This window comes from Leishmania braziliensis, chromosome 30, assembly GCF_000002845.2.
Source record: "Leishmania braziliensis MHOM/BR/75/M2904 complete genome, chromosome 30".
Classification (NCBI taxonomy): Eukaryota; Euglenozoa; class Kinetoplastea; order Trypanosomatida; family Trypanosomatidae; genus Leishmania; species Leishmania braziliensis.
This window is the reverse complement of record NC_009322.2, coordinates 313,216-341,139: the sequence shown is the minus strand read 5'-3', so window position 1 is coordinate 341,139 and position 27,924 is coordinate 313,216. Positions and strand designations below refer to the sequence as shown.

The following is a 27,924-nucleotide window of genomic DNA, read 5'->3' as shown; positions in this document are numbered from 1 at the left end:
GAAAGATTCCTTTCTCGTCCAACATGTCCACTCTCTGCCATGCACAGCACATGCGGTCAAACGCCACTCCACCCACCCTCCGCCCCGCAGCCGCGCCCACTATCTCGGTCTCCACCTGGGGCATCCCCCTCGGGATGTCGGAGGCACCCCGTACCAGTAGGCAGTGAGGCCCGGATGAAATACGTTCGAGTCACGCGGAAGCGCTGCCCATCATGTGAATGGTGCAGCCGTGCTCCGGCTGCAGGTCGCTCCGACGCCACGCCCTCCAGAACCTGACCCCCGACAGCAGCAGCAGCAGCAGTAAATCGCCCCGACCACCACCCCCCATGCCGCAGGCACTTAACCCGGCCCCCACCAGAGGTGGTCCGGCATTGGCAGGGAGAGAGGGGATCGGCTCCTTGGCTTCCCCACACACCGAGTGAAGGCATCGGACCCTGGGGATGCGACGCGCTGGGGTGTGTCACCCCCCCCCCCCGCCATTATTAGAGGGCTCATGAAAAAGTTGAAGAGAGACAAAAACACAACTGACGGAAGAAAAGGAAGTCGTAGGGCGCATGGTACAGAGTAGAAAAGCCCCCAAAGGCAAGACTGCGCGATTGGGTGCGCTGATTACCGTGGGGAAAAAGAGAAAAAGAGACCGGCGAATCAGCAATCCAAAGAAGTCGCCTCTCCCTCGACGGAGGAGATCGCTAAGGCTTTGATCGAGCGACTGGATCTGCCAAGACACAGCGAAGCGTCGCCGCACCAGCAGCCGGCACCGCTAAAGGAGAGCAGAGGCGCACACCTCACTGCTACGGAGTGAGCTCTTTGACGGTGTGGCTCCTATGCGTGCTTCATAAACGTCCGCCTCACTCCAGTCCAAAGACCGGCGTCTTCACAGGATACTTCGCCATGAACACCATATCAAAGGTCCTCTTCTCATGCCTCGTCATCAAGAAGCTCCACGCCACCTCGTGGGTGTCCTCGTCCACCGTCACGGTCGCCCCCTTAGCAGAGCGCAAGTCCTCACCCCTCTCCGTGGCCTTCGGTTGTTCGAGTACCACATCGACATCTGTGTCATCCGAAACAGGGTAGTTGTCCCTCACCACAACCGTCACCGGTGCATTGTTCGGCAGCGCGGCGCACTCCACGGTGTACGCGTAGTGGTACCTCAGCTGCGATTTGGTGCTCGAGAACATGGCCATCTTCTCCGACTCTGCGCGACGCACAAGCGTCCGGCTCACCGTCACCGTCTCGTCCGTGCCAAGCGACACCTCAAACTCTTCGCCAGGTGACACGTGAGCCAGCTGTGACTGGTTCACAAATGTGTTGCCGTAGAACACCTTCGCCGGGCCATCAATGAACTCGTAGTCCGTCGCATTCACAGCAGTCGCACTCAGGTGCACTAGCGGGTCGACCTTCGGTACACACACGAACCGCAGCCGCGCAGGGAACCTCTCGCGCGTCACTGTCACCTTCACGTCCACGTTGTTGTGACGCACCGTCGAAAGCCCCGGGATCGCGTACACCGTCGCACCCAACGACGAGCCGCAGCTTTCCACACACGCCTGCTTCACCATCGGTGCGACAGGGGCAGTGAGGAACTCCATGCTATTCGACACACCAAAGGTTATGGCGGCTGGCGCCATTCTCCTGTGCATCTGCTGCCCGCCATGCAACGCGCCCCTCACGGACACCGGCGGTCGCATCGAGATCGTCCAGCGCGGCCACAGTGGCGGCGGCGAGCCGCCAGCATGCGGTGTCGCAGTGCTCAGCCGAAGCCGCACCTTCTCCCAGTCCAGCGATGTGCACTGGCGCACCTTCGCGGAGTACAGCACCTCCAGCATCGACTCCGCGTAGTCCACGCGCAGGTCGTACAGCGGTGACCACCCTGCGCCGCTCACAACGCACGACAGCTCCACCACCATCTTCGTCCCACTAGCGACACCGGCGCCCACCACAAGCGTCGCCTCCAGCGCATTCTTCGTATACCATCGCACGCCACTGTCGCCGCCGAGATCCTTTAGCTGCTGATGTGCCTCCGCAAGCCGCTCCTCCATCTCCCTCAACTTTGTCCGCAGCTCTGCAATCCCGCGCTGCGCTGTAGCACGCCGCGTCGCAAAGAACGACGCCATCGCGCCCCACCTCGCAGGGGCCTGCAGGTATGCCTGCAGGTGCCCCGCGTTCTCCGGCGGCACAGCGCAGTCGCCGCGCCCCGCACAGCATACAAAGCTCTTTATCCGGTCAAGGTGCTCGCACGACTCCTGCAGAACGGCAACTTCCTCCTCGAATGCACATTGCTCCTCCTCCATCCGCTTGATCACGTCCTTCTGCCGCTGCACGTCCGCGCGCACGTCCTGGCTTACCGTCTCGCGCACGGGGCTGATATTCTGCAGCAGCACCGCAGCAGCCACGCCCGGGTCAGTCGCCTCGTTAATGCGCACCTGCAGCGTGCCCCAGTCAACATCTCCCCATTGCTCGATGTTCTCCACAACCGCCGTAATGCTCGCCGACGGCTCGAGCACCACTGGGGCAGAGAAGGTCAGCTGCGCGCGGTCACTGTAAACCGTCACCGCCTCCAGCTTCGGCTTCAGGGTTACGCGCGACATGGCGGCAGCGCTCGGCTGGGGTTTGTATGGTGGGGGGACCATGCGTGTCTACGCGAATGGGGGTCTGCCCGCGGAAAAGGGAGGGTGGGGAAGAGAGGCACGAGACGACACAGCGAGGAGGTGAGGCGAAAACAAGTGTGAAAAGCGGACACAAGAGGGAAAAAAAAGTAAAGACGACGGCGTTGGTGGGGGAAAAGGGGGCGAAATACAAAACAGGATGTCCTTAGGCCACTGGTGCTAGCGACCAAGAAATGGGCGTGTAGTGGGGCGCTTATGTGGCTCTGTGAGTTAATGTGCCAGTGCGTATGGATAGCGGGGGGTAGGGGTATGGAGAGAGGGGGACAATCCATGAAGGGCACGAAAGGGGCAGAGAAAGAGGGGTGCAGAGAGGGGAGGAAAGTAAGAGATCCGAGAAGTAGAGGCGTGACTGCAGCCAACACTCACGAGAGAGAAGGGGGTAGAGAGCTTTATGAAACAGACTCATTTGGGCCGCAGGCACACGCAGAGAGCCTTTGTGGAGGAAGGACATTGCGGCCTTGGTCAAACACAAGTAAGCATGGTTGCAAGGCCAGCCAGCCCACACCTCCCCCTCCACTTCGCTCTTTATCCCAAGCGCGCACTCACGTCACTGTCCCTCTCCCCCTGTTTACTTGTCTGTGCTCGTGAAAATGCGATACGCCCCGCCCGTTTGTGACTACGGCGGGCATGTGCCCCTGCAACGGTGTTGTCTCCTTCCGTACTCAGCGTACATGTATTCTCTCTCTCTCTGCAGGCTCTACCGTCTCTACTGCCACCTCCCGCTCTCCCTCCCCCCCCCCCCGAGTAGACCCCGGTAAGCAGAAAAGCAGAGGTAAGAGAAGGCAGGCGAAATTGAGGGGAAAGAAGCGACAGACAGCCGGCGGAGGACACAGTAGAGGCTGTGAGGGAGAGCGAGGAAGCACAAGCGACACGCATGTACACAGACAAAGAAAAGGAGAGACACCAAGAACGAACTCTTTAAGAACTGCATCTCCGCCACCTCCGCACAAACGTGCACGCGTGCGCCCTGCCGGAATCATTGACACTTCTGAATCGAAGGACTGGAGGAGGGGGGGCGGCTCCGACAGTAGCGGAAACATCAGTTCCCTACTCCTATAGGGTAGGTGACGCGTGTCCATCGAAACAAAAGGCACGATAGCCCCACCCCTCCCCTCACCCCCACACACACCTGAAGGGGAAATGAAAAAGGATGTAGGGAAGCAGAGGAACGATTAGCCTTGACCTCTCTGTTGCCGTCTGTCATGCCGCGGTTGGCGCACGGAAGCAGAGAAGTAGAGAAAGAGAGAGAGAGATCACCATGCGTGGGACCTGTGTCATGTGTGGAGAGGGCACGCGTGTATGTCGGAGGGACGTCGACCTCCTCCTGTGGGCTGTGACAAGGCACGTTTCCCTCGTCGAGGTGGCCGCTTTTGTAGAATCTCGACTCGCTCCGCCTCCGCCCCCCCCCCTCACCCCCTACGCGATCGTGGCCTCACTTGTGTGAAATGCCTGTCTGTTTTTCTTCGCTCATCTGAACTGCTCCTGATGAAACCTCTCCCGTTTTGTCTGCCCATCCTTCGTAATGCGGCCATCAAACAGCTTCGTCGCCACCTTGAATGCCAGACAACCAGCGGGGTCACCGATCTCGCGAAAAATAGTGGTGAGCTCGTGATCCATGAGGTAGGTGTAGTTTGCGTGTTGTGTCATCTTGCGCGTCAGATGCGCGGCGGTCTCCCAGTCCAGTCGGTGCAGTAGACAACGAAGGAGCAGCAGAAACATATCTGTGTTCTGCAGGTACCAAACCTCGTTGCTGCCGACCGAGGTGGTCTTGTCCAGCAAGGTTTGCCAGAGCTCGACGAAGAACTCGGAACCGTCAAAGTCGCCCTCGGCATCATCTCCAAGGATGGCATCGGTTTGGTGTATCTCTGCCAGCGTGAAAGGGCTTTGCGTTCCCTTCTCAGAAGAACCCATAGAAAACTCACAAGTATTGATCGCCAGCTGTGCTGCCGGGTAGGGGTTGTAGACGGCTGGGTCCCAGAGGTAGCGGGGCACAATGGCGGCGCTACTACCAGTGTGTGGCAGGGTGGTGCGCGTCCGCCGCAGAGACGCCTGCAGCTCCGCCTGTGACAGCGATGACGGTGAAGCTGAACCGAAGAAGAGCTCGTGTACGTCGGCAAAGTCCTTTGCGATGACGACTTCGCTACGCAGCTCAGGCAGCTGATTATCGTTGTAGAAGAGGTGTTTCATCGAGTCACGCGAATGCTGTGCAGACCCAAAGAGGGCGAGCGACGTGTCGCGGGCATCCAAATATCGGCCCCATTTGGTCCGCTCCTCTAGCCCCGCCGGGGTCAGTTTTGGGTTGCGCGGCGGATGGCGGCAGCACAACTCGGCGAGCTGCATAAGCATGAACTGCGTACTGTGGGGTAGACGTCCATGACTACCGATGGCTTTGCCTGCGTCGATTGCACATCTGAGCACCGTGCGCGCCTCAGACACCGTACAGATGAACTGCGTCTCGCGGCTGCTCACGGTGACCAAGTCGCGCGCGCAGGGCACTGGAGGTGTACACGACGCCACCACGCTCGGCCAAGAGGATGAAGGTGAAGCAGAGAAGTCCGACGGCTTCTCCGTCGGCCTTCCCGAGAGCCCCGCCATCATGTGGCGCAGCGCACCGTGAAAGGGCCGCTGCACGTCGCGCAGTGTCGTCGCGCTGACACGACTCAGCAGCGTACCCATGTCTAAGAGATGGTGGATTGAAACGCTGTATGGTTCTCTTGTCGCAGGGGCGGATGCATGAGTCACCCCAAGCGACGACGAGGGTTCAGCAAAGCTGGTGAGCCTTCCACTAGATTCTCCCGTTGACACTCGCGAGTTAGCAGTCATACCTAGTGCCTCCTGTGCTAGGGTGCACCGCTGCTGCTCACAGGCCGCGCGCTGCAGTAGCTGAATGGCACCAGTGTCGTCCCCCATACTGCTTTGTACGAGACTCAGGGCATGGAAGAGGTGCCCGGCGTTGTAGTAATGCGGACCAACGCCAGTTTGGATGAGTGGCAACAATGTGGCAGCGACAAGCTGCTCCATGCTGTTGGTCTGCGCATTAACAAAAGGTAGCGAAACCACTGCGGAAGCCGGGTCGACGCCGGCGGCGCGGAGGGACGCCTGCATCGCTTCCACCAAAGACGTCAAAGTCGAAGTGGCAGACGGCTTGGCCCGCGCCTTTCCCTTGTCGTCACTAAAGCTGCCTCTCTCACTGCTTTCCACGTGCTCATCCATGAATTCATTGGTTGTCGATGATCCACTCCACACCACCTCCCCTAGTAACACCAGACGCTCTACCACCGCTTGCACGCTCACGGTGCCCCGCTCGTGCGCGTCGAAGGAGCTGAACATAGCGCAGAATTGCGGAAACTCGTCGGTGTGTGTGAGCACGCTGCTCAGCACTGACAACACATCCCAGTCCGTCAGTTCCACGCCGAATGCCCGTATCCAAATTGCCACCACAACACACGACGCAACAGTACTCCGATGGCTCGTGGTGGAGCAGTGGTAAAGAAGAGAGGAAAGCACAGGCGCGCTTCGGGGAAGCTGCGCAGGCTTCGACGTTGCCGCGTCACTAGAGGGGTACGATGAGTCGACCCCTGTCACATCCGCGGCCGTCTCCCGTGCCTGACGTCCTTCGCCCGAAAAGCTGTACGCAGCCACCGTCCCGGCCTCGGAGCCGGCATCGTCCTCCATTACGTGAGTACCAAACGCCTCTTGGGCCAGGGCAACGAGTTGCAAGAGACGAGCCTCCACATCAGGCGGGGACAGGCAGTGCACACAGTCCACCATGCGCGCGTACGTCTCCAACGTAGTCGTGCCACTGTGCATCATTACCTCTAGCACCTGCAGCGCATTCGCCACGTCATGGTGGTAGTTGAATGTGCGCAGCAGCGAGTGGAAATGATATGGGGTGAGGTCCTCCCGGAGCTGCTCGCGGATGTACTGGAGTGTCGCACTCAGGTCCTGCGTGTTGTGGCTGCTCACAAAAGTCGAGACAAGGCCGTTGGCCTCGTACAGGCTGAGAGGCGGAGAATGAGGAGGCGCATCTACTCGCTGGCGTGATCCCAAAGATGAAAACGAGGGCCCACCATCTTCATCCACACGAGCCGCCGATGATTTCGGCGCGGAAGACGACCGCTTCTCAACCTCTTCCAGGGCGGCGCTGAGTCGCGCCTTGGCTGCCTGATGCACCTCCTCGCGCTGGCCGGCCTGCCACCAGTCCGCTATGAGTCTTTGGTTCAGCAAATAACTGCCATAGGTAGCGAGTGAGCAACGAAACATGACTGCCCGACACCGTGTGTGTGTGTTGGGGGGTGCACCTGTGGTAGGATTGTGTCTCAGGGACAAGGACAGAACCGCTGTCCACCCCACGCATGGGAGTCCAAGTAATTCGGGGGGGGCGGGGGTCTTTCCGACCCCCTCCTACGTGTGTATGTACGTGGTGTGGCGGTGTTCTTACTTGTTTGCTCGAGCCGTTGAGTCAGACCGGAGAAAGGGTTAAGCGAAGAGCGCAGGATGAGTATTGGTAATGCCGTTGACACCCGCACACACTAAGCGCACTAGAGAAAAGGAAATACAAAAGAGATCCTCTCAGAGACAACTGGCCTCGCTTCTCCAGGGCACAGCAGTCCGCTTCCTTCGCCTGTGCGCCGTGTAAGTGAGACCGTGTGTGTGTGTGTGTGGGTGTATGTGTGTGTGTGTCGTGCAGCTATGGCAGCAGTTGCGAGTCCTACACTGTCGGAAAACACACACAGTGATGGTGGTCATGGCTACTCCTCACAGGACTGGGAAAATTCCTCTCTCTTCTTTTTCTTGCGGAGTGCAGTGCAGCCGGCATGCCCAAACCTCTTGCCCTGCTCCACAGACGTGCACAGCGTAGCTTGAAAAGAAGGGCTACTCGACTACAACGCCCTGCACTACTGGGGAGGTAGGCGTCGATGATACCCCTTCGTATCAGCGGGAGAGACCACTCTCACCCACAAATTCGTTGGTGGGGCAGGATTAAGAAACAAGGGAGTTGGGTGTGCGATAGGACCTGGCCTGCGGCCACAGAGAGTGTGTTGCCCTCGCTCTTTCTATATGTGCGCGGTACTGCGTGTAGACGGTACGCACCCCCTCTCAGTCCCCCCCCCATTACTTGATGCTCTTATCCGCCCTTCAAAAACTTGGACGCCTCAGTGGTAATGTGCAACCAGCCACCAACACAGAAATACGCCCACAAGCACCGAGACAGAGACGGCAACAAGCGCGCAGACAGCACACAAGAAAGTAAGCGAATCAAACAACGCCAAGCCTAGAGAAGCAGACACGTACGCACGCACATATGCGGAGAGAGGTGGAGAAGAGGCATGCATGCATGGGGGGAGAGGGGGGGGGGGGGGTAATGGCGGCCTTGGCACGTTGCATTGACTCCATCGACCTGCCAAACCACCACCATCCCACGCCGATCTGCTATGCCCTCACAATCCCTCTTTTCTCTCGTGCAGCTGTACTAGGGCCACAGAGGCCCGCTATAGCGTCTCGCTGCTCAACTGAACTCGAAGGTGCCAGTTTCCTCAATAGCAGCGATAATCTTTGCTCGAGCAGTCGCATAGTCACGGTACGGCGGCAGCTTTAAGGTAGAGAAACACGTTGCCGCTGAGGGAAGATGATCAGGCCCGGACGCGTTCATTGCCAGCAGCTGAACCTTGAAGGGGGGCGCCAGGAAACGAAAGCCGAGTATCGGAGGCCGCGTCATGGACGTCGCAAACTTCAGCAGCTGTCGCTGCTGCTCGCGGGTGAGAGACTCCACGACATCCCAGAACAACCGCACCTGCGGTGTGTCCACATCCTCCGGCTGGTCGTACACTGTGTTCTCCTTCCAGTCCACCAAGTCGATCTCCCCCGTTTCATCGCCACCGAAGAGCATGCCCACCTCGTTACTGTCGAACAAGCGAAGGCGATTCGCGTCAATTACAGAGCGAAGACCGGAACAAAATGCGCACGTCTGCTCGGCGGCCTCGCGGTTGAGCTTAAAGTCGGCGACGAGATGCACGTAGAAGAGACAGTTGCGCGGGGTCACGTCCATCTGGGCCCCGTCAGGCACCAGCTCGACCTCTCTTGTGATGCCCAGCGCGTTCACTGTGTAGACAAAGGTTAGTCCAACCGCCTTCAGCTCGTCCTCACTAAGCTGCGTGAGGGACATGAGCTGGTGATAGAGCTCCGCATCAAATCTCTTGAGGTTGCTGAGAGTGTTGCGGCGTCCCAAGATAGCGTTGCGAAAGTGAAGGGCGAATGGCACGTCTTGCAGCACACCGTCGCGCAGCGCACGGCCCACCATTGCCCCCAAGAAGCGAATTTTCAGAAGGTGCTGCGGGTCACTCGTCGCCAAGGCGCTGAAGGAGTTCGGGTACACATAGCCGTCTGGGGTCTGGCGAAACAAACCGTACTCGGCGGCAAACCCCTCCTTGCAGAGTGACACAATGCACTCCCGGTACACACCGCGGCCGTAGCCAGGCTCGAGCATGCCGTCATCGGCGATGAAGCGAATGTTGAGCATGTCGTTGCTGAGCGGGTTGTCGTGGAAAAGGTTGAAGGCGTCGATGAAGGTGCGTCCACGCTGCACCACCACCCGCCGCTCACTCGGCGGGATCCAGTGATGATCCGTCTCCACGAGCAGCGCCGAGAGTAGCAGTGCACGAGCTGCAAAGGGGAACAGGAACGGTGTGTGCACGAGCAGTTTTGTGTACCGAATCTGCTGCTTCCACTGCGCACTACCGTGAAAGGTGACGTCGTCGCCAGGAAGACGCACGTGGGCGATCGAGGTGGTCGTGGTACCGGCGGTGGTGCTCGACGCTAGGCCACCCACAACGCTTCTTCCCCCGGTCCCGACGCTGGCGCCGTCAAGCCCCGGCCCCTCTGCCTCTGCGGTATCCTCCTCATTCACCACAGCAGCACTTGCCGCATCCCAAGTGCGAAACAGTAAACCCACCGACGCCTCGGCAGCGACGGCACCAACAGACATCCACAGGCCGGCGGCCGCGGCGGGCACAAACGGATCCGCCTCGTCAACCGTGTGTAGACGGGAGAGCAACAGACAAGCCGCGTGTGCGACAGCCTCGCTGTTGGAGTTCGGTACGACGCCGTACATGTGTGACCGGTGCACAATTTCCTTCAGCGCGAGCACCAGCGCCCATGACTCCTCTGTAGACAGCACGGCCCCCTCGCCACCGCGGCGAAGCTCATCGGGGAAGTCGAACACGTTTACGTAGTATGCGAGTAGGGTGAAGAAAAAGATGGAGAGCGACGCGTGAGGGTCGTAGAAGGCGAGAGGGTAGCGCGGGTGCGTCTCCCACGCTGGCAGCCGCGGGAGGGGCATGAGGGAAGGCGCCGAGTGGACACCCGCAGGCACGCGGCGGCGTCTACCCCACTCCTGGCCAGCAGCAATTGCCTGCTCCTCCCGCTCCTGCGCACCCCACGCCGGTGGCTGGCACAACCTCTGCAAAACCTCGCCGGGAGGCAGTACAGCCCGCAGCCCCTCGCAGCTCTGCCAGTACAGACTCCACAGGCGACGCAACAGCTGTGGGGTACGCACCAGCTTCGCGTACAGCGCCAGCGTCTCCTGCTGATAGCGACTGTACATCGGCTTCGAGAAGGTAAAGATGGGCCACGCAAACACATTGCACAGAATCTCCAGTGGGCTCTGCTGCATCGAAGCAGAGGATGGCCACTGAGCAGCAGCAGAAACACCGGCATCCATGAGGGACGCCGTATTCGCTATGGATGCAGCCGCTGCCGAGTCGCTCTCCTCGTTGCCGCCGTCCGCCATCGGTGGAGCGGCGGGGTCGGTGGGGGCCTCCACAGTGGGCTCCTGCGGTGCCTGCAGTCGCAGTTTCTCAGACCGCTCATCCTGCTCAGTGAGCAACTGAAGCAACTGCAGCCCACCCTCTGCGCTGAACAGGTACGAGGTGAGCAGGCGGTATTGACTGGGTGACGATGCATCTACGCTCACGTCATCGTCCTTCCTGTCTACCAAGAGTCGCTGCTGCCGCCGACCGGTGTGGTAGGCGTAGTGATCTGCCAGAATGCCCTCGACAAAGAAATCCTCGCGGCACAGCCGCTCGCTCAGGCAACTGACACTGAGTAAGTACCACTTCACCAGATCCGTGCGGGCCGCTACGGACGACGGTGACACAGCTGCTGCAGACGATGATGTTGTCTCCACAAGCTTGTGGACGCGCGGCAGCAACCGCACAAGCCGCCCGAGTACACGAGCACGCAGCTCCCCACCTCGCAGACCACTTGCGCCATCGTCGGCCGTCACCTCCGTGTCCATAGCAGTACGTCTGTAGCACTCCGCCACAAGCATCGTAAAGCACGTGTCCACCTCACCGCAGCCACTTCGCTCGAACCCCTCCGCAGCTGTATCGGCAGCACTGAGCAGTACCGCCAAAGAGTTGGAGGTGAGTCTTTGGGACTCCTCTCCCGCGTAGGGAGCACACATACACTGCCAGCACACCCGCGCAAAGGCGCCCATAGGCGGCGACGGTGGGCTGTGCCCGCCGGCTTCAGCCTGAGAAAGAGGTGGAAACGCAGCGGCAAGCGGCTGCAGTAGCTCCCTGCACTGCGAGCGCATACCCACCGAATGCGCTACCGCCTCCTGGCATAGAAAGCTGAGCGCTACAGTCAAGGCGTGGACAGCCGGCCACTGATCAAAAGACGTCGCCACCTTCTCAAGGCAGCCGTCGCTGCTGCGCGGTGCCAGCTCCTCGTTGAGAGTGCGTGCAAACGCAGTGTTGTGTTCGACAAGGGCAGCTACGACAGACCTCACCAGTCTCTTTACTGACGATGCGCTACTGGGCGGTGGCGAGCGACTTCCAGTCGCCGATGGCGCCGCCCGCAAAAAATGCTGCAGTACCACGCAGAGGAGAACGATTACATCTTTGGTGGGCAAAAAAACGACAGAAGACCACGACAGCGACGGCGGGTCGGCTGACCGGTTATCTGCGGATGCCTCTACTGAGGCATCGGCGTGCAATGCGATGCCGTCCTCCTCCGCACTTTCCTCACCTCCAGTGCGGTGGTTAATGCTCTTGCAGAGAGCTGTGTAAAGACACTCACTGTAGTGCCAGAAAACCCTCTGCTGGTACGCGCGCAACTCTCCGAAGGACGCCACAGAGAATATACGAGTAGAGGAAAGAGCGACACCCGGGTGGGCCGCGGTGGCTGCGCCTTGGCCAGTCGCCCCAGATGCTCCTGAGCTGGCATCACCCACAGGCGTTTCTGCGCGGCAGTCATCATTTGACGCACATGCGGAAGACACAGTGAGGCGCAGCGGAATCCGCGACTGGTGACTGCGCGCATACGAGAGACACCAGCAAGCCGTGTGTAGACGTGCCGTGAGCTGCTTTGTCTGCCTCTCCGCCTCAGGCCTGTCCACAGCGGAAGAAATACCGTCAGAAGATGTCGACAGTAGAATCCGTGTCACATCAGATGGTAAGTTATCCAAGTCACTCAACACCAGACGCACCATCGCCTGACAAGCAAGCCACTGACGAATTGTGCGTTGCAGCAGCCGGGCGGCGCGTACGCGCTGCGCCTCCTCCTCTCTCTGAAGGCGCAGTCGCTGTGCGTCTTCGATGATACTATTCCGTGTCTTGTGATGGTCTCGCGCCAGCTTCATGTGGCGCATGCGACTGGTGCCGTTGAACACAAATTGGCTCATCCTCAAGGCTACAATGAGAGAGTTTCACAGAAATCCTCAGGGGGATGCGAGGCGAGTCGAAGTCGGCTGTAGATGGAGAAAATGGAGGGATGAAACAGAAAGCAGAATAGCACAGCACTCAAGCAGACGACAGCGAAGAGAAATAAAGCGCGCGTAGCCGCCCCGCGTGTCCGTGTATAGTTTGTTCACCCCTCACGTCTTACGGACAACAATGCGCAAGACCCGGTGAAAACGAGCAAACGAGTGAAGACGGGAACGAAGAGGGGACCCCTCAAAAAGTTGGCCAAAACAACGGGCGAGCAGATGAATGAGGTGGACACGGTGCAGGTCGGGCACCCCACCGCTGCCGCTGCTCTCCAGAGTAGACGCCTCTGCTCCCTTGGCCCACCCCCTCCGCCCTAAGACCCAGAGCAATGCAAGAGGCAGAGAGAAAGAAGGATGGTGCCGTGCTGGTCCGTGTATGGGAGCAACCAAGAGAGAAAAGCGTGACAGGGAATCCTGCTGTGTAGGAAATAAAGGTGGCAAAGGGGGAAGTTGAAAGCGTATAAAGAATGCGTAAAGAAGGGAGAGGTGCGGCGAGGCATACGCCGTTGACTGTCAAGTGCACACGTAGGTACGCACAGGTCCACACAGACTCGTGTACGTGTGCAGCCCCGACTGTAATACCTGTGCAATAGAAGACTGATGATCGTCGTGGTGGTGTTCATTCAGCCGCAGACACGACAAAACAGTGAGAGGACCGACACCGAAACAGTGGGGAAGAAGTGCGAAAAGAGGACATAGCTGATAGATGCCTACACGATCAGCAACACTCGACGCACATGTCGCTTGGCACACACACACACACACTGATCGGAAGTGGCGCCACTGATGTTACAAGATGAGTTCCCTCCTTGCAGAGACACACGACGGAGTGGAATGACTCGACGAGATGCAAACTCGTGGGCCGCATCGCTGACAAAGCAAGCTGCACCCATGTGCGTGGGTGTGCTGATATTGACGCCATCGGCACCAAGTCTACCAGGAGTGAGTAACACACTAAGTAGAAGAGAGGTAGAAGGAAATGGAGCTGTGATGCGTCTACTTCAACTTGTATGGACTACTTGGGGGCACTACCACCATCCATGCGTGTGGACAGGCACACAGTATCGGCAATGTGCTTTGACGGGTATGGGAGAACTAGATTTGTCTTTTTTGTGCGTGTGGATGAATGCGTGTTGATCGTGCGCAAAACGCCCACCTCGCGTCATCGACAGGAGGCTTGAGCTGATCCATCCGCGATTGATGCTCTGACCCACGCACACACACACACACATACACGAAGAAGACAAGTATAGCGAACGTCGGGCGAAGAAAAGGAAAGAAAGGGGGCTGTAGGCGGGATCCGCAGCAACACTAAGGGCGCCTTGCCCAAGGGAAAAAAAAAATTACAACGAGCCCGGTCAGCGCCTGAGCTGACAGAGGAGTGCTGCTGACGGAGGGGGATGAGGCTGTCGGGGGTGCTCAAGAAAGAAATGGGATAAAAGCGCAAACGCACATGCTCGTACAGATATACGGGAAGTAATGCACGTCGATGTGCAGAGGCTGGAGCGCCCACAGGGGAAGAGACATTCAAGTCCAAGCCTGAGAACATCAGCCCAGTAGGCAAAAGAAACTAGACAGAAGCGCCGTGGTTGTAATGACAGTTCGCGTAGCCTGCGGCGGTGTCAACAACACTTCCATCATCGATTCCACTGACTCGCAAACGCGTGCGCGCCAGGTGTATAGACACCTTCGAATCAAGAAGTGGAGAAGGAAACCCAACGAGCACTGCGTGAAAGGAAAAGGCAAAACGGGGCAGCAGAAAAGCCAGCACAGACGCACACCGAACAAAGAAGAGCACGAGGGCGGGAGAGGGAGGAGACACCCTAGTGCGAGAGACACACGCGACACAGTATACAAGAACAGTAGCAGGCGCCATTCATGTGGGAGATGAAAAAAAAACGACAAGGAGAGGGGCAGTACAGCCCACCAAAGAATACAGGTAAAAGCTGGGCGCAGCGCCATTCACGTCGCCCGCACGCGATCCACCGCACAGCTCCTTCCCCCCTCTCCTCCAATCCAGGCCATAAGTCGTATGGAAGCGCTCTTCGATTAGGCTCTTGCTTCTTCCATTCCTCTGGTATTAGTAATGCGACGCCCTCGATCCTGCAACGTGTCCTGTGCACGCACGCCCAAGCACACGTGTATGAAGAGGCACATACACGAGCGTACGCCCGCTAATAAACACTCGACCTCTCTGGTGCTGTCTGCGAGACACACTCCCTGAGATGCCCAGATTCGAGCCTTGCGCTCCGCCACCTTCAACAACGCAGTAGAGCCGCTGCAGATTGACTGTCTCAGTCGAAAGTTTCGCGGATCAGACCCTTGTCATCTCCTAGTGATGCGAGAGTCCCTGCATCGGTGTCACTCGGTGCCGAGTCAGGAGAGCCCATCGTGGCGCCTGCGTCTCTCTGTTGATCCCTATACGATAAATGAGTATGAGCGTGTCTTACGCCTCATGCAGAGCCTCGATAAAGATGTCATCGATCCACTGACAGTATTGCTGCAGCCCCACTTGTTCTCCGTAGAGCTCGCAGAAGCACGCCCGTACACGATGCAGGTCGCCGCGCTGCAGGGTGGCCGTGTTCTTCTCGCAGCGCTCAATCACCTCGAGCAGCTGCCGGTGTCGAAAAGGCTGTAATGCTGCTGCACACGGTGTTATTTTCGCAGTGGCAGTTCCCCGGGGAGAGGAGTAGGTGCGAAGCTGTAGCGGCGCATCGGTGGGCAGGCAAGCAGAGGGTACCGCCAGAGTACTACGCGAAGGGGTAGCACTGCGCAACTCGGCGTCGTCGTCGAGTGCTGACAACAGAACCATGGGGTGAGTCGGGCTGTGCACGGGGCGCAGAGAGACGGTTCGGCGTTGCGGTGACAGGGGGCCGTACGGAGTTTGGTTGCCATACCTGTTACTAGTGCGCGAGGGCTGCTGCGACACCGTGTCAGGGTGGAGGGAAAGCAAACGCTGCTGCTGACGCGCCTGAGAGAGTGCGGGTGCTGAAGAGGGTGTAGGGGACTTGGTCGTTCGGCGAGGGGTACAGCCTCCACTCGGCCTTGGACAGCACAGTTGTTCTTCTGAAACAGCGCCCGTTTGAACAGGGCCGGTGATACAACCGTGCCCCGGCTTAATGGCACAGTTGCTGCGCTGCACCACGCCACTCGACACCAAATGCCGAACGTACGGTGAAAGCGCACCGTTAGTGACTGTTGGGATGCGCAGCTGCGACGCCTCTGCACCGGTCGCAGTTGCCGACTGCGCGCTATGAATCGATTGGGCAGGACAGCTGTGCCAACCTGCGCCTGTCGACAGTGGCTGCTGCCCCGTTGTGGCGGACTTCGATGCCTTGCGAGATCTAGACCTCGTGCTTGCACGCGCGCTAGACCCCCGCGAAGAGGTGGTGCGGGCGGAGATCCTCCATGTGAATTCCTGCTGTCCTACGGTCAGCAGCTTGTTCACTCGAAAGCGCATTAGACTCTCCTCGATGGTGAAGTCACTCAGTGCATGGTAGACGCGGCTGCAGCAGCTTTGCCACTCCTTGACGTCGCCTTGCCGCCCCGACTTTGCTGGCGGTACTTCCTCGCATGCCTGTATCAGCAGCGACTTAGCATCCTCCAGCTGTTGGAGGTAGTTGTCGAGCCTTCGCCTGATATGCTCGAGAAAGCTGCGATCCTGCGGCCGCACAGGCGCAGGCCGACCACCCGTTCGCACCGGCTTATCTCGATACACCTCCGCGACAGAGACACGCTTTTCCCATGCAGCCAACATCGTCATGTGCCGCTCGAGTACCACGTGCACGTGGCACCTCACGTCCTCCTGCGTGCCGGCGACCGGCGCCACAGCCTCCTCGGGATGTTCTGGAGAGGCAAACACGGCTGTGTTGACGGGAAACTGAGCGGTGGTGATGGCACTGCACTTTCGCTCTGACCTAGAGGCCTGGTGACGGCGAGTGTGTGGAAGGGGCTCATAAAGCAGCATCCCCGGACGACGACCAGTAGCGCCGCCCGCGTCGCTTTCGTCAGCCACCTGCTCATTGTTGACTGCTGCAGCCTCGCTGCCGTTACTCGCGCTATGGTGCGGTGATTTCAGCAAGTGGAAATGACGGATGGAGTCACGCATGGGCACCGATATTGGGAAGGAAGCCGCCATCTCCGTCAGTGAGGGACGAGAACCCGCAGGTGAAGCACCGTTCGCCGCGCCGCAGGCACTCGAGCACCGCGTCTTAGCGATGGCTGCGTGCGGTCTGCTGTTCGTGTTATTGCCATCATTATGGATTGCCACCGATCTAGGCACAACAGCAGGTGTGCTGTGGCGCATCCTCTGGAGAGCAGCGCGGCCTTCCCCCGAGTGCGCTCGTGGAGGCGCCGCTGCAGTGCCGTCCGGCGTTTCGTCGTGCGGCGCTGGTGAATGCAGCGTGTTCCCTTCGATGCCGAAGAAGTCAATATGTACCTCATGCGGCGGTGGTGGCGGTAATCCCTCCATTGCAGACAGGAGGAGGAAGACAAGAGCACGCCGCACACTGGAGAGCTTCACAGCACGAGGACAAACAGGAGAAAAAAAAGAACGAAGAAACCAAGAAAAAGAGAACTCGAGACGAGCGTGGAAGAGTAACGGTGCTCTGCTGCGCACGTGGAGGAGGGAGGAGGGGGGAAGAGGGGATTGAGCAGTGGCAAAAAAAAAAAAGATGCGGGACTACAGCAGTGTATCACTGCAACTGCCACGCGTAGGCACGTAAAGAGAGGCAGTGAGAGGGGAAGAAAAAAAAAAGCGAGTGTCTGTGTGGGTGTTTGTTTGAGGGAAAGAGAGAGAGGGGGGAGGCTGGTGGTACAACAAGTACAAGACGACCTGCGACACGAAGAAATATAGGCACCAGAAGAGCAGAGGTGGACGTGAATGGGGAGGGGAAAATGGGCTGGAAGAATACAATGGGGAGAGAAGGAGGTTGAGGAGAGAGGAACAGGGGGAAAACAAGAAGTTGTCGACGGCTGACTTGTGCACCTCATGCGAGACGCTAGCTCGCACACGCAGACAGAGAGAGAAGGGGCAGGGGGGACAAGAGCCTGGTGGACACTCGATTAGGCTATACCGCACGCGGAGTCAATGGGGGAGAAACTATGGATGAGTGGAAAAGATAACGAGTCAAGACCGTAGCGGTGCAGTCGGCACGTGTGGCCAAAAGCAACGAGGGCGTTGACGCAGCGCGCATGCAACGCAGTAATTTAACGGCCAATAGAGAGGAAGCTAAAAGCGTGAAAAGGTCCAGTAAGTGATCAGGCGGGTGCGTCTGCGTGTCGGTATCTCCAGTCTCTGGCTGTGAAGAGGGGGGAGAGCTGGTATGCGTATGAACTGTCTCTCTCTTTTTTGTTTCGCCCTGCCACTGTTGCTGTGTAGGTGTCTGTCCTTCTACTAGCTCTAAAAAAGGCCTGAAAAAGAAAAGGCGGGAAGCTACTGACCGCTGCTGCTTCGGCACGTGTTTGAGAGTTTACACTTCGTTGCCTTTGGTTGATCACATGGAGAGCAGCGGCAGCTACTATTGCGCACGTGTAAAACACAAAGAATCGTGTTCAAAGAGAGCTGTGAGGAGAGGTGAGAGGAATAGAGCTCCTTGAAAGGTGCGTCTTCTGCTCTGATGCTAGCGCTTCTGTGTGGCTGTGGATTGTGTAACTTCAGAATGTGAATGAGTTAGCACGGACGTTGATGGGAGAAGGAAAGACGAACGCGGCGGTTCTGAATGTCTTTTCTCCGCCACAGTCTTTGCTCGAGTGCCTGTGGTGTGGGGCAACGAGGGGAAGTGCTGAGTTCGTCAGGGGACGAGGGTGGAGAAGGCGGGGAGGCAGTGAAATGAATAACACAAAAGAGAAGCGCACTGAGGAAGAGATAAAGGAGGGGGAGAGAACTTAATACTGGAGCTAGGTGGCGTCTGTGAACCTTGTTTCGAGCAGTCGACCCATGAGGAGAGGAAGGGGTAGGGGGTGAGAAAAGAAGAGAGGGGAAGATGGATGACATGTAGAGGGAGCAAGTTACACATGAATCAATGCGCACAAGCTTGATTGACCGGCACGCGTGTGTGCTTCGCTGTACAGTGTGGAGGGATGCGGCCATTCAAGACGGAGATACTGCATAGATAATTTCTCTGCATCTCTCTCTTACCTTGTCTGTCATGGCTAAGAGGCACTGCCGCTCTCACCTGCATGCGCTAAGCAACCACCTCCCCATCGCACAAGTGTCCTCTCCCCTAGACTCATCTGACCATGGTAAGGGGGAACCCCACAGCGTGGTACCTCAGGGTTCAGTTCCCTCACTCTATGGGAAGCCGGGGTGGTCCCCCCTCCCCCTGCCGCTGTGGATCCACCCTCTGGTGGTGGCAGACCCAAATGCCCACGGCGCAGGGGAAGTCAGAGCGGTGTATCGCTACGGATGTCGGCGGGCAAGTCGCGGATGACGCTGCGCGTCGGAGCGACCAGCGATGGCGAACACGCCTGTGCCATCCATATGATGGGCAAATTCTCAGCGTGGCTCGAGCCTACCCCATCCGGCCCCCATTGACTAGTGGGGTGGGGAGCCTAAGGCGCCCCCGAGAGAGGCACCAGGTGGCGACCGGCATAATGGGGGCGACTGTGAGGCGGCCTCAGAGGCGTGGAGCGGGTAGAGTCTGCAACAGGGGCCGTGCTCACATCACCGAGTCGGCACATTGCTGTAGCGCGTGCCTGCGACTCCCTCGCACCAGGCGATGGGTCTGTGACGGGCAGAGGGTAGAATGGGGTTCGACCTCATGTTGTATGGCAGAGAGTGGAGACGCTGGATAGGAAAACAAAGACTCACCCGTACCCAGGAACTCCTGTTTCGGCCTTCTTATGGGTGCATACACATTATGTCTGCGTACGCGTGATGGTGGCTCATCAACTTGACCGCTGCTTCCCTCAGGGACTAGAAGAAAAGGTACACACAACCACGTGTACTAATCAAGAAAAAAAAACACAAATGACGACGGCCCTGCCACCTCCAGCACTTTTTTGCGGTACAGACAGACACACACACACGCACGCGCGTGGACACGCCAGCGCAATCACACTACTTCGACAAACGGAGAGAACAAAGGTGCAGCCAGGACCCTCAGCCACAAACTTCTGCTCAGCGGACATTCCACCACGCAGACCGTGGCATCTACAGAGACGCTCGTTCGAAGAGGTGTGAAGGGAAGAGGGTAAAACAGCCCTCAGGGATGCCACACGCATGGGAAGAACTGTGCCACCTGGTATGTGTGGGGGGTGGGGGTGTACGTGAGCTGATGCGTGACTGTCGCAGCACGCCTTAGCATGCGTTGATAGGCAGGGAGTCAGGGGAGGAGCAAACTCTCCGTTTGATTCACCTTGTGCTCGATGCTTCGTGGTTTTTCCTTTGCTAGCAATCCCCCTCGCTCTGCGACGGTTATACCCTGTGCCATTCAACAAAGGTGTAAGCAGAGGAGTGGGGCACGGAGGGAGGTGCGGAACGAGAGAGGGGGATTTAGTTAGAAACAAGAGAAGCACAAAAAGCGTAGAAGAACCAAGGAAAGACCCAGAACGCCACGATGCATCGATGTGCATCGCAGTGGCTCCGTCGCTCCCCCTTGATTCAAGATGAACTGATGCCTCTCACGCTCAAGGAGTGATCAACGGCTTCTCGGGATAGGTGCAGCCGTTGTGCTGAATGATGACACCGGCAGCGTAATTACCCACCTCGCAGCACCGCTCGATGCTGCGGCCCATTGCATACGTGGCGAGGAAGCCACCGACGAAAGCGTCACCGGCACCGTTCAGATCTACAATGCTGTCCTGCTCGACGGGATGCACCACGGAGGAGCCGGTCTTGCCACTGCGAGTAGCGTACACCGTCTCCTCGCTACCCTGCGTGAAGACAACAAGGCGGTCGCGAGTACCGTTGTACGGCAGCTCCGTCGCGGCCCTCCTAGCTATCTCGGAGATGTCAGTGAGGTCCCATTTCATGACATCCGCAAGTACCTTGGCCTCGACCTCGTTACCGAAGAGGACGTCGAGGTACGGCACCGCCTTGTTGAAGCCCTCTGTGAAGTACTGCAGCAAGAAGGGAGCCGAAAGGTTCATCATGAACTGCCCACCCGACGCACGGGCCGCCTCCGCCACCTGCAACACGTAGCTCACGTCAATCGTCAGCGTGAAACCGGTAAGGTAGTAGAGCTGGCAGCTCTTCAGCGTCTCAACGACATCACTGCTGCGCATGTGTTCCGTGGAGAGCAAGTTCGCTGCGGACAAGTTCGCCACTAGCGAGCGCTCCTTGCCGGAGATGCACACGGCGCACGAGCCGGTGGGGGCTTTCGTAGTGTACTCGAGGTGCATGCTCACGCCATCCTTCTCCGCGGCATCCTTCAGGATGTTGCCATACCTGTCGTCCGAAACGCACCCGACGTAGTTGACGAAGCTACTGTTGGGGGCCTGCGCGATCCACTGCGCCACGCGGGCGGTGTTGAGACCGGAGCCGCCGGGGACGTAGGCCACGTTGGGCTGCTGCTCTAGGTCTTCGAAGATGCCCTTCTGAGCCTCCTCCATCAAGCAGGCACACGCCTTCTTCACCTTGTACTTCTCAAAGAAGGCGTCATCCACAGAGGCAGATACGTCTAGGAGCGGGTTGCACTGGACATAGAGCCGTGGAAGCGCAGACATGGTTGAAGAGGATGGGAGAGGGCAGTTGATGAAGGGAGAAAGACAGGTGTGGCAGAAGGGAGAGGCGCGCGGGGCGGTGAGACAATATGACTGTAATGACAAATCGCGATGAAAAGGAAACAAGCTATACGCGGGCGTGTGCGCGTGTATGAAGTAGGCTACCAGTGCAGTGTCCGCGAAGAAGCACGAGGAGGGGATGCGAATACACACAAAAAAAAAAATCGGCAGAACGTGCTTCACGTGGGCGTTGTCACATCCACGCACATGTACACAGCAAAGTGGAGGTATGGGTGAAAGTGAAATAAAGCGAAGGAAAGTGGCAGTCGATGGAATTGTGAAAGCGAAAGGATAAAAGCGCTGCAGGGGAGAGGGTGGCGACAGCACGCATGCGGATAATCGCTGCCAATGTCCCCAGTCCCCTCCCTCCCTCTCCACCCACCCTGGAGCTGCTGAAAGAGACGAAAGAAACCCTACTTTGCTCGCCCTCGCTTTGCTTCTGCAAGGAGGAAGGTGAAGGAATCGACAAGGCTAGCTGATTTCGTGTTCCGTTACAGCAGCGGTGAGGTGAATGCGAAACAGCCACGTAGGCTGCGGCTCTGTCCTTTCAGTACGCCTTACCTCTCCCCTGACTTCCTCACTGGAGGGAAAAGCGAGAAAGACACAATACGCAGAGCAAAGTGCTCCGGGGGAAACAATGCACACAAGGGCAGAAGCATGCGTCTGGGCATTCGGGCACTTCTCGGCGATGAGGATTCAGACAGCCACGTTCATGACGTTTTTTTTTTCTCCTTGGGGGGGAGGGGGGGCGGTTCACTGAGGTTGTTGTTGTTGTTTTCGACTCCTATAAACGGCTTACTGCACGCCGTGGCCTGGTGGGGGTACCGGGCGGAGAGTGTCGGAGGAGCGTCTCCTGCAGACCTCCAACATTGTGTTTTTTCCTTTCACAGAGAACGAAGAAAAGAAAACAAAAACGAAGGGAGAAAGCGAGAGGAAAAAAAAAATTAGGATGAGAAAGTCGTGTCTACAACGGTGGGGGGAGGGGGGGGAAATGCGGTGTAGATGAGAGAGGGGAACAGTGAGAGAAGTAGGGAATACAGAGAGGGATAACAAGAGATCAGGGAGGTGGAGATGAAGGAGGAAAACGACGTAGGTAGAGAGCAAAAGCTGGGGTGGCCTTCTTGGCATTCATCCCGCAGCATTTCTCCCTGTGCGCTCCGCTCCCTCCCCCTCCCCCCCCCCACCGCTACTCTCCTCTTTCTCTTTCCTGTAGCAGGAAGGTTTGATTGCTCACCTTCTGGCCTTAGTCGGCGCCTCGAATTGGTCTTGCCTCGCCATGCGACATCACCTCCTTTGTTTCGTTTTCTTTAGTTCGCCTCCCTCCTCCCATCTCATCTCAAGGGAAAGGCGTTACCAGCGCATCTTATGTTTTTTTGTTTCCTCGGCAACGCAAGCAGTCCTTTTTCTCTCTCTGTAGCCTTCAGGCTTGCGTGTGACACTGGTTGCCGGCATATCGAATCCCTACCACGCACCCACTCGTGCTCTTTTATTTCTTTTTTCTATTATTTACCAGAGAGAGAGAGAGAGGTGCCTTAGCACGCTTCTTCGCGACGTCTAAGCCTGTGTGCATGCCTGTGCATGGGGAGCGTGTCCACCCTTCCCCGCCCACACAGCCAGCCACTGAACGGCTCCTCGACATCACTACGCTCTTCTTTTCCCTCCCAGATCTCATCTTATGAGCCTGTCTCACTTGAGGGAAGAAAAGAATAGAGAGTGAGCAATGGAGAGGAAGAGCAGACAAGAATGCGCCAATCTTGAGCGAGAAACCGCACACAGGCCACCAAAAGATGAAGAACCGCCCATCAGCACTTTCATGTGTCTTTGATTTTAGTTACGTCATTACACACAAGCAAAGCGAAGCGCTAGAAAAGGAAAGGGGGCGCCTGGAGAAGCTAAGCAAACAGAAAAGAAAGGGGAAAGGGGTAAATTTTGGTGGTGGTGGTGGTGCTGTGATCTCGCAAGGCAACGAAAGCGCAAGAAGAGGTGAAAATAGGAAGAAGAAGCACACATACAAATTGGCGTATCACCGCCAAATGAAAAAAAAAGTGGCCACCAACCTGCAGCCGCGAACATAGAGAGGGAGAAAGAAAGACGGCCAATAGTTGAGCAGCGGTCACTTGACCACGATGTAGTGAAAGCAACGGGGAGGGGCTGGGCGTACTTTGTGGGCGTACTTTGTGGGCGTACTTCGTGTGATAAACGGCTGTGGCCCCTAACCGAGAGCGCATACAACGACGAAGGAATAAAAGAGAGTTGCGGTACGACACTTCCAAAGAAGTAGAGGCGTCCTTGGAGGAGGCAGGCAGCGCATGGATAGAGGGAGTGAGTAAAAGCGAGCGAGAGAGTTGCACCTTTCGTCAACTGAGAGCTACAGAAAAAGATGCAGCTCCACCCATACACTCCCACCACCCATCCCTCTCCCTTTGTCTGTCTGCCCTACTCAGTCAACTCGTCCTACATCCGCCACTGTTGAAAAAATGGCACTCTCTGGTGGGGATGGTGCTTGATATGAGTGAGTGCATCGAGGGGAAACACACATGAGCACCGCACACACAGCCAAATTGCATCCCTCCATCAAGTCCTCCTTTTCGTTTTCTTGTCAAGGTGCAAGAACCTCTACGCCCCGCTGCACATGACATTGTGCACGTAAACCTGACCTCGCACGCTACTGCCCCTTTGTGGAACGGAGCTGCATGCGCTTATGCGTGTGCACACGTGATACTTCGCCTTTTTCAGCGCCAAGGCACATTCGACCCACTGCCACCACCACCCCTCTCTCAATTTGCACCGCTTCCTCTGCCTAAGCCACCCCGTCAAGGGGATGGGAACTGCAGAGCGAAAGAACTTAACGAGAAATGCGGCACACGCACACACACACACACATACGCGCGCACAGAGAGCCGCACAAGCGGCGATGAAGATTGCTGATGCGTGTCTGTGTGCGCGTAAAAGCGTGATATCACTTCGCCTTGTGTGTGCTCTCTCTCTCTCTCCTTCGCTCACCCGCTTTAGCGCAATGCAGATCTGTGGGCAGATTAGTGTTCGCCCACGGCGTCTTTCTCGTCGTTCACTAGCCTCATCTTCAAGGTGTTCGGCTCAAAGATCACGAACAGGATGAGGCCGACGATCTGCACTGCAAAGGAGGCGACCAGCAGCGCGTAGCCGGCGCCGAAGCGAGTCTGCTTGTTGGTCAGAAACTCTTGGCCGCAGAACGGGGTGTAGTAGAACGCGGTCACGGTCGCCCACGGCACAGTCGTGAAGGCGATGGTGAAAACGGAGAGCATCATCACCGTCGTCTTGATGTTGGAGCCGCAGATCTTGTACCAAGACCCGCCGAGGACGCCGAAAAGGGAAAAGATGGCCAACACACTGAACGCCTCAGCCGCCTCGAAGCGGGTATGGATATCAGAGCAGTTGATGATGGGCGGGTCCGTGATGCGCCGCGCAAAGTAGGGCCTCCCACACCGGTTCTGCAGACCCCATAGAGTGTAGCAGGGATTGATGACCAAGTCAGAACCAGAATCCGAAGAATTCTCCTCCCACGAGCGGATCATCAGCATACCGAGAGGGGTGCCGCAGGTCGAAAACACCAGCGCCACGAAGGAAGCAATGAGCATCATCACCGCACCTGAGTGCTTCCTATACTCCTGGTCATAGAAGGACTTCTTGGCCATGATTGCTGAAGGAGAGTGAAGAGGAGAAACACAAAAAAGTGAGCACCTAATGCTCCTTGCAAGTTGCTGCGGGAGACCAAAGGGAAGAGTGGCAGGGGAAAGGGAAGGCACAGGGTAGCTAAGCGGGACTCTTTTGAAGCTTTTCTTGGAAGCGCACTTAACTTCACTGCTACTGCTGTATGCATACCTGCGACAGGGTGATAGCAGAGTTTGCGCAGAGTGGGAGAGAGGCCAAGAGAAAAGGTAGCAAAAGGGGGAACGGTGTACAAGGAGGGGGAGGAAGAGCAACATGAAGAAGTACACACAGACCTATCTAGCAAGAGGTGTGATTGGCATCGTCACCAGGCGCACGGACACATCTTTAATAAACGACACCATTGCTGCTTAAAGGCACACAAGAGAGGCGGGCGGCAGGCCCAACGTACGTACCTTGACCACAAGACACGGCGGCTACAGGGCACCGTGTCCTGCCTCCCCTCGCACGTATGAGTAAGGGTCATGAGGGGAGTGGCTGGAAACAGCCTGATTCGAGAGAAGCACCACCCTTCTTCGTCTTCGACAACCAGCCTTATCCTCCTTCACCGTCTCACCAAACAGGAGCTGTGTCAAAGGGGGAGAGCTGCATGCTTGGGTGTCTCTCTTTTCTGCTTGATGTATGTCAGCAATCACTTGACTTACTTATTTTCGGTTTTCGTCAATTTTTCATTTTTTTTCGCTTTCAGGGGGAGAGGCATTTCGTGTTGACGTACCTGTGCGTGGGTGCGTGCTCCATCTTTGGTACGCGGGAAAGAAGGCAATGGCAGGGAGGTGGTACTGCTTCTTCAAGCGGAAACAAATGAGCAAAGACGCTCATGAATTCCTGTAGCCCTCGCCCTACCTCTCCCCCTGCATAACGTGCGACAATGGCAAGCAAAAAAAAAAATGAAGAGGCACACGTACACGCAAACATGCATCGACGTGTGTGTGTGTGCTCTCTAGACGATGAAAATAAAGGGAGAAAAAGAACAAACGAAGCATGAAAGCGAGGAGATGACCTGTGCTCAGCACAGCACGAAAAGGAGAGTGAAAACAAAAAGTTCTGATATGAAGCACGAGCATATAGCACCAGATAAGATCATTGATAAGAAACAAAAGAGAGGGAAGGGGGGACGCAAGAAGAACAAACGGAAGAATTGTGAAAAGGAAAAAAATAGAACGACAAACGCACATGAATTTTGCATCAGCGTAAGAAAACAGGAAGTGAAGCGGCGAAGGGGGAGGGGGACCGCGCTGCCACCCTCGCCTTTATAGTGAGATCCCTTTTTTTTTCCTTTGCGCTCTCACTATTCCTCTTTTGTGTACGTCTACGTGCGCGTGCATCCTCCCATTCGTCATCTCTTTCGCACTCACCATTTTTTTTGCTGTACCTTCTACGGCGAGCCACCCATATGACTTCTCCCCTCCCCCTGTCGTCTGGCTTAACGTGAAGTAAATCCGCCTTTTGATATACTCTGCGCCTCATCTCTGTGTACAACAGCGCGCGCATGTGTGTGTGTGTGTGTGTGTCTCACTCTCTCTCTCTGTGTGTGTGGGGGGGGTATGGGTCTATTCAGGTTTTCGGCCTTGACCTTTCACAGGTAAGACTGAGGCAAGGATAGTGCGCGCCAACCCGCCTGAGGGGCCCAAAAAAGATGTCAATGAAATGTATACAGCCGAGGTCGAGGTGAGGTACAAACAAGCGTGGATACAGGTAGAAACGAGGCTCAGATGTTTGCTGGGTATTTCGCCTTTGCGTTTACTTCCCTTTCTTTTGATAATGTCGTCGTCTCCCCCTCTCTCCTTTCCAAACGCCTCTTTTCGGGTTTGAATTTATGCGGTCCACCCTTCCAACACCGACACACAAGAGGGGGGAAGAGCGCAAGAGAGAGAGAGAAAGTGAGAAAGGGATCGAGAGGCGCATGGCAATGAAAGAGAGCACAAGGGTTTAAAAAAAAACCGCAGATACCGAAGAATCGGTGCCTCGGATTCTCCCCTCTTTTAATACATACGCTCTGCCAGAAGACACGATGAGTGACGTAACGCCGGGGGAATGACAACTGAGAGGGGTGGGGAGAAAGAAAGGAAACAGGAGAAAGACACACGCACATCACCACCTAGGCAACAGTACAAAAAGGGGGTAAACCAAAACATGAGAAACAAAGGAGAGGGAACGAGTAGGGAGCAACCCAACACCCATGATGTACGCTCGTGGTAATGCCTGGGGAGGGAGAGAGGAAGGAGGAGTACTGCTGCCGCACACCAATTTCTGCCTAGCAACACGTGCAACGGTCTTTTCGCCGTTGTACGCCTCCCTCGTGGGAAATAAAGTAGCAGAGAAGTGCCCAACTCCACGGACACTCAGAGATGCGAATACGCCACATTCCGTTACTTCACGCCATTGAACGACTCGCTTCTGCTCCCTCTTGAAGTCTCTCTGTTCGGTGCCACGCTAAGGCAGTAGAGGGAAAGTTGGAGGGGGACAAAGGGGAGGGGAGGGGAGGGGGAAAAATGTAGCAAAACAGTAAAGACAAAACACATTAATTCGTTTTTTTTTTCGGCAGTGTGAGAAGGAAAAGAGAGAGAGAGAGAAGACACAACCACACCCATAGTCACCCCAGCTGAGGGCGACATGCACTAGCAAAACGGAAAGTAATCGTACACAGAAAACGAGAGAAACGCAAAGCCAGCGTGCCGGCGCCTGTGCACATTACCGTGAGAGCGTCCGTGACTACGTGCGTGGGACTGTAGCCAGCAACAAAGATAACGAAAAGAGCAGAAGAGGTGCGTGAGCTGATCACTAGGTGCATACATATGTGTGTGCGTGTGTGCTGCTCTGCTACGTGTGTTATTATATGCTCGTCAGTTGCGTACCACCTCTCACGTAACCAGACCGAAGAGCGCATACATGCCACTCGTAGATGCTGAATGCACATCACGGCCACACCGCCATTCTTCTCCATGTGATCCCGATTTGGCCAACACATTCCCTTCTACACGGTAAGCAGCAGCGTCAGCCCAACCACCTGAACGCACCACGCCGTAACAGTCATACCGTAGCCAGCGCTCATCTTGA

The 27,924-nt window shown here is 56.9% G+C and overlaps 6 protein-coding genes across 6 annotated transcripts; all 6 read right to left on the bottom strand.

The window, feature by feature from the left end:
• Positions 1–848: 848 nt before the first annotated feature.
• Positions 849–2,588, bottom strand: LBRM_30_1050 (conserved hypothetical protein; the record flags this gene model as incomplete). The annotated part of the gene is made up of 1 exon (XM_001566688.1): positions 849–2,588. The coding sequence occupies one exon, from the start codon at positions 2,586–2,588 to the stop codon at positions 849–851; it is 1,740 nt and encodes a 579-aa protein (XP_001566738.1).
• Positions 2,589–4,133: 1,545 nt separating this feature from the next.
• On the bottom strand, positions 4,134–6,929 carry LBRM_30_1040 (conserved hypothetical protein; the record flags this gene model as incomplete). The annotated part of the gene is made up of 1 exon (XM_001566687.2): positions 4,134–6,929. One exon carries the CDS (start codon positions 6,927–6,929, stop codon positions 4,134–4,136), a length of 2,796 nt encoding a protein of 931 aa, XP_001566737.1.
• A 1,246-nt stretch (positions 6,930–8,175) lies between these two features.
• LBRM_30_1030 (putative ubiquitin-protein ligase) lies at positions 8,176–12,351 on the bottom strand (the record flags this gene model as incomplete). Its single annotated transcript, XM_001566686.1, has 1 exon — positions 8,176–12,351. One exon carries the CDS (start codon positions 12,349–12,351, stop codon positions 8,176–8,178), a length of 4,176 nt encoding a protein of 1,391 aa, XP_001566736.1.
• A 2,530-nt stretch (positions 12,352–14,881) lies between these two features.
• LBRM_30_1020 (conserved hypothetical protein) lies at positions 14,882–16,906 on the bottom strand (the record flags this gene model as incomplete). Its single annotated transcript, XM_001566685.1, has 1 exon — positions 14,882–16,906. One exon carries the CDS (start codon positions 16,904–16,906, stop codon positions 14,882–14,884), a length of 2,025 nt encoding a protein of 674 aa, XP_001566735.1.
• Positions 16,907–20,064: 3,158 nt separating this feature from the next.
• On the bottom strand, positions 20,065–21,102 carry LBRM_30_1010 (putative adenosine kinase; the record flags this gene model as incomplete). The annotated part of the gene is made up of 1 exon (XM_001566684.1): positions 20,065–21,102. The coding sequence occupies one exon, from the start codon at positions 21,100–21,102 to the stop codon at positions 20,065–20,067; it is 1,038 nt and encodes a 345-aa protein (XP_001566734.1).
• A 3,092-nt stretch (positions 21,103–24,194) lies between these two features.
• Positions 24,195–24,833, bottom strand: LBRM_30_1000 (amastin-like surface protein-like protein; the record flags this gene model as incomplete). Its single annotated transcript, XM_001566683.1, has 1 exon — positions 24,195–24,833. The coding sequence occupies one exon, from the start codon at positions 24,831–24,833 to the stop codon at positions 24,195–24,197; it is 639 nt and encodes a 212-aa protein (XP_001566733.1).
• Between the last annotated feature and the right edge of the window lie 3,091 nt (positions 24,834–27,924).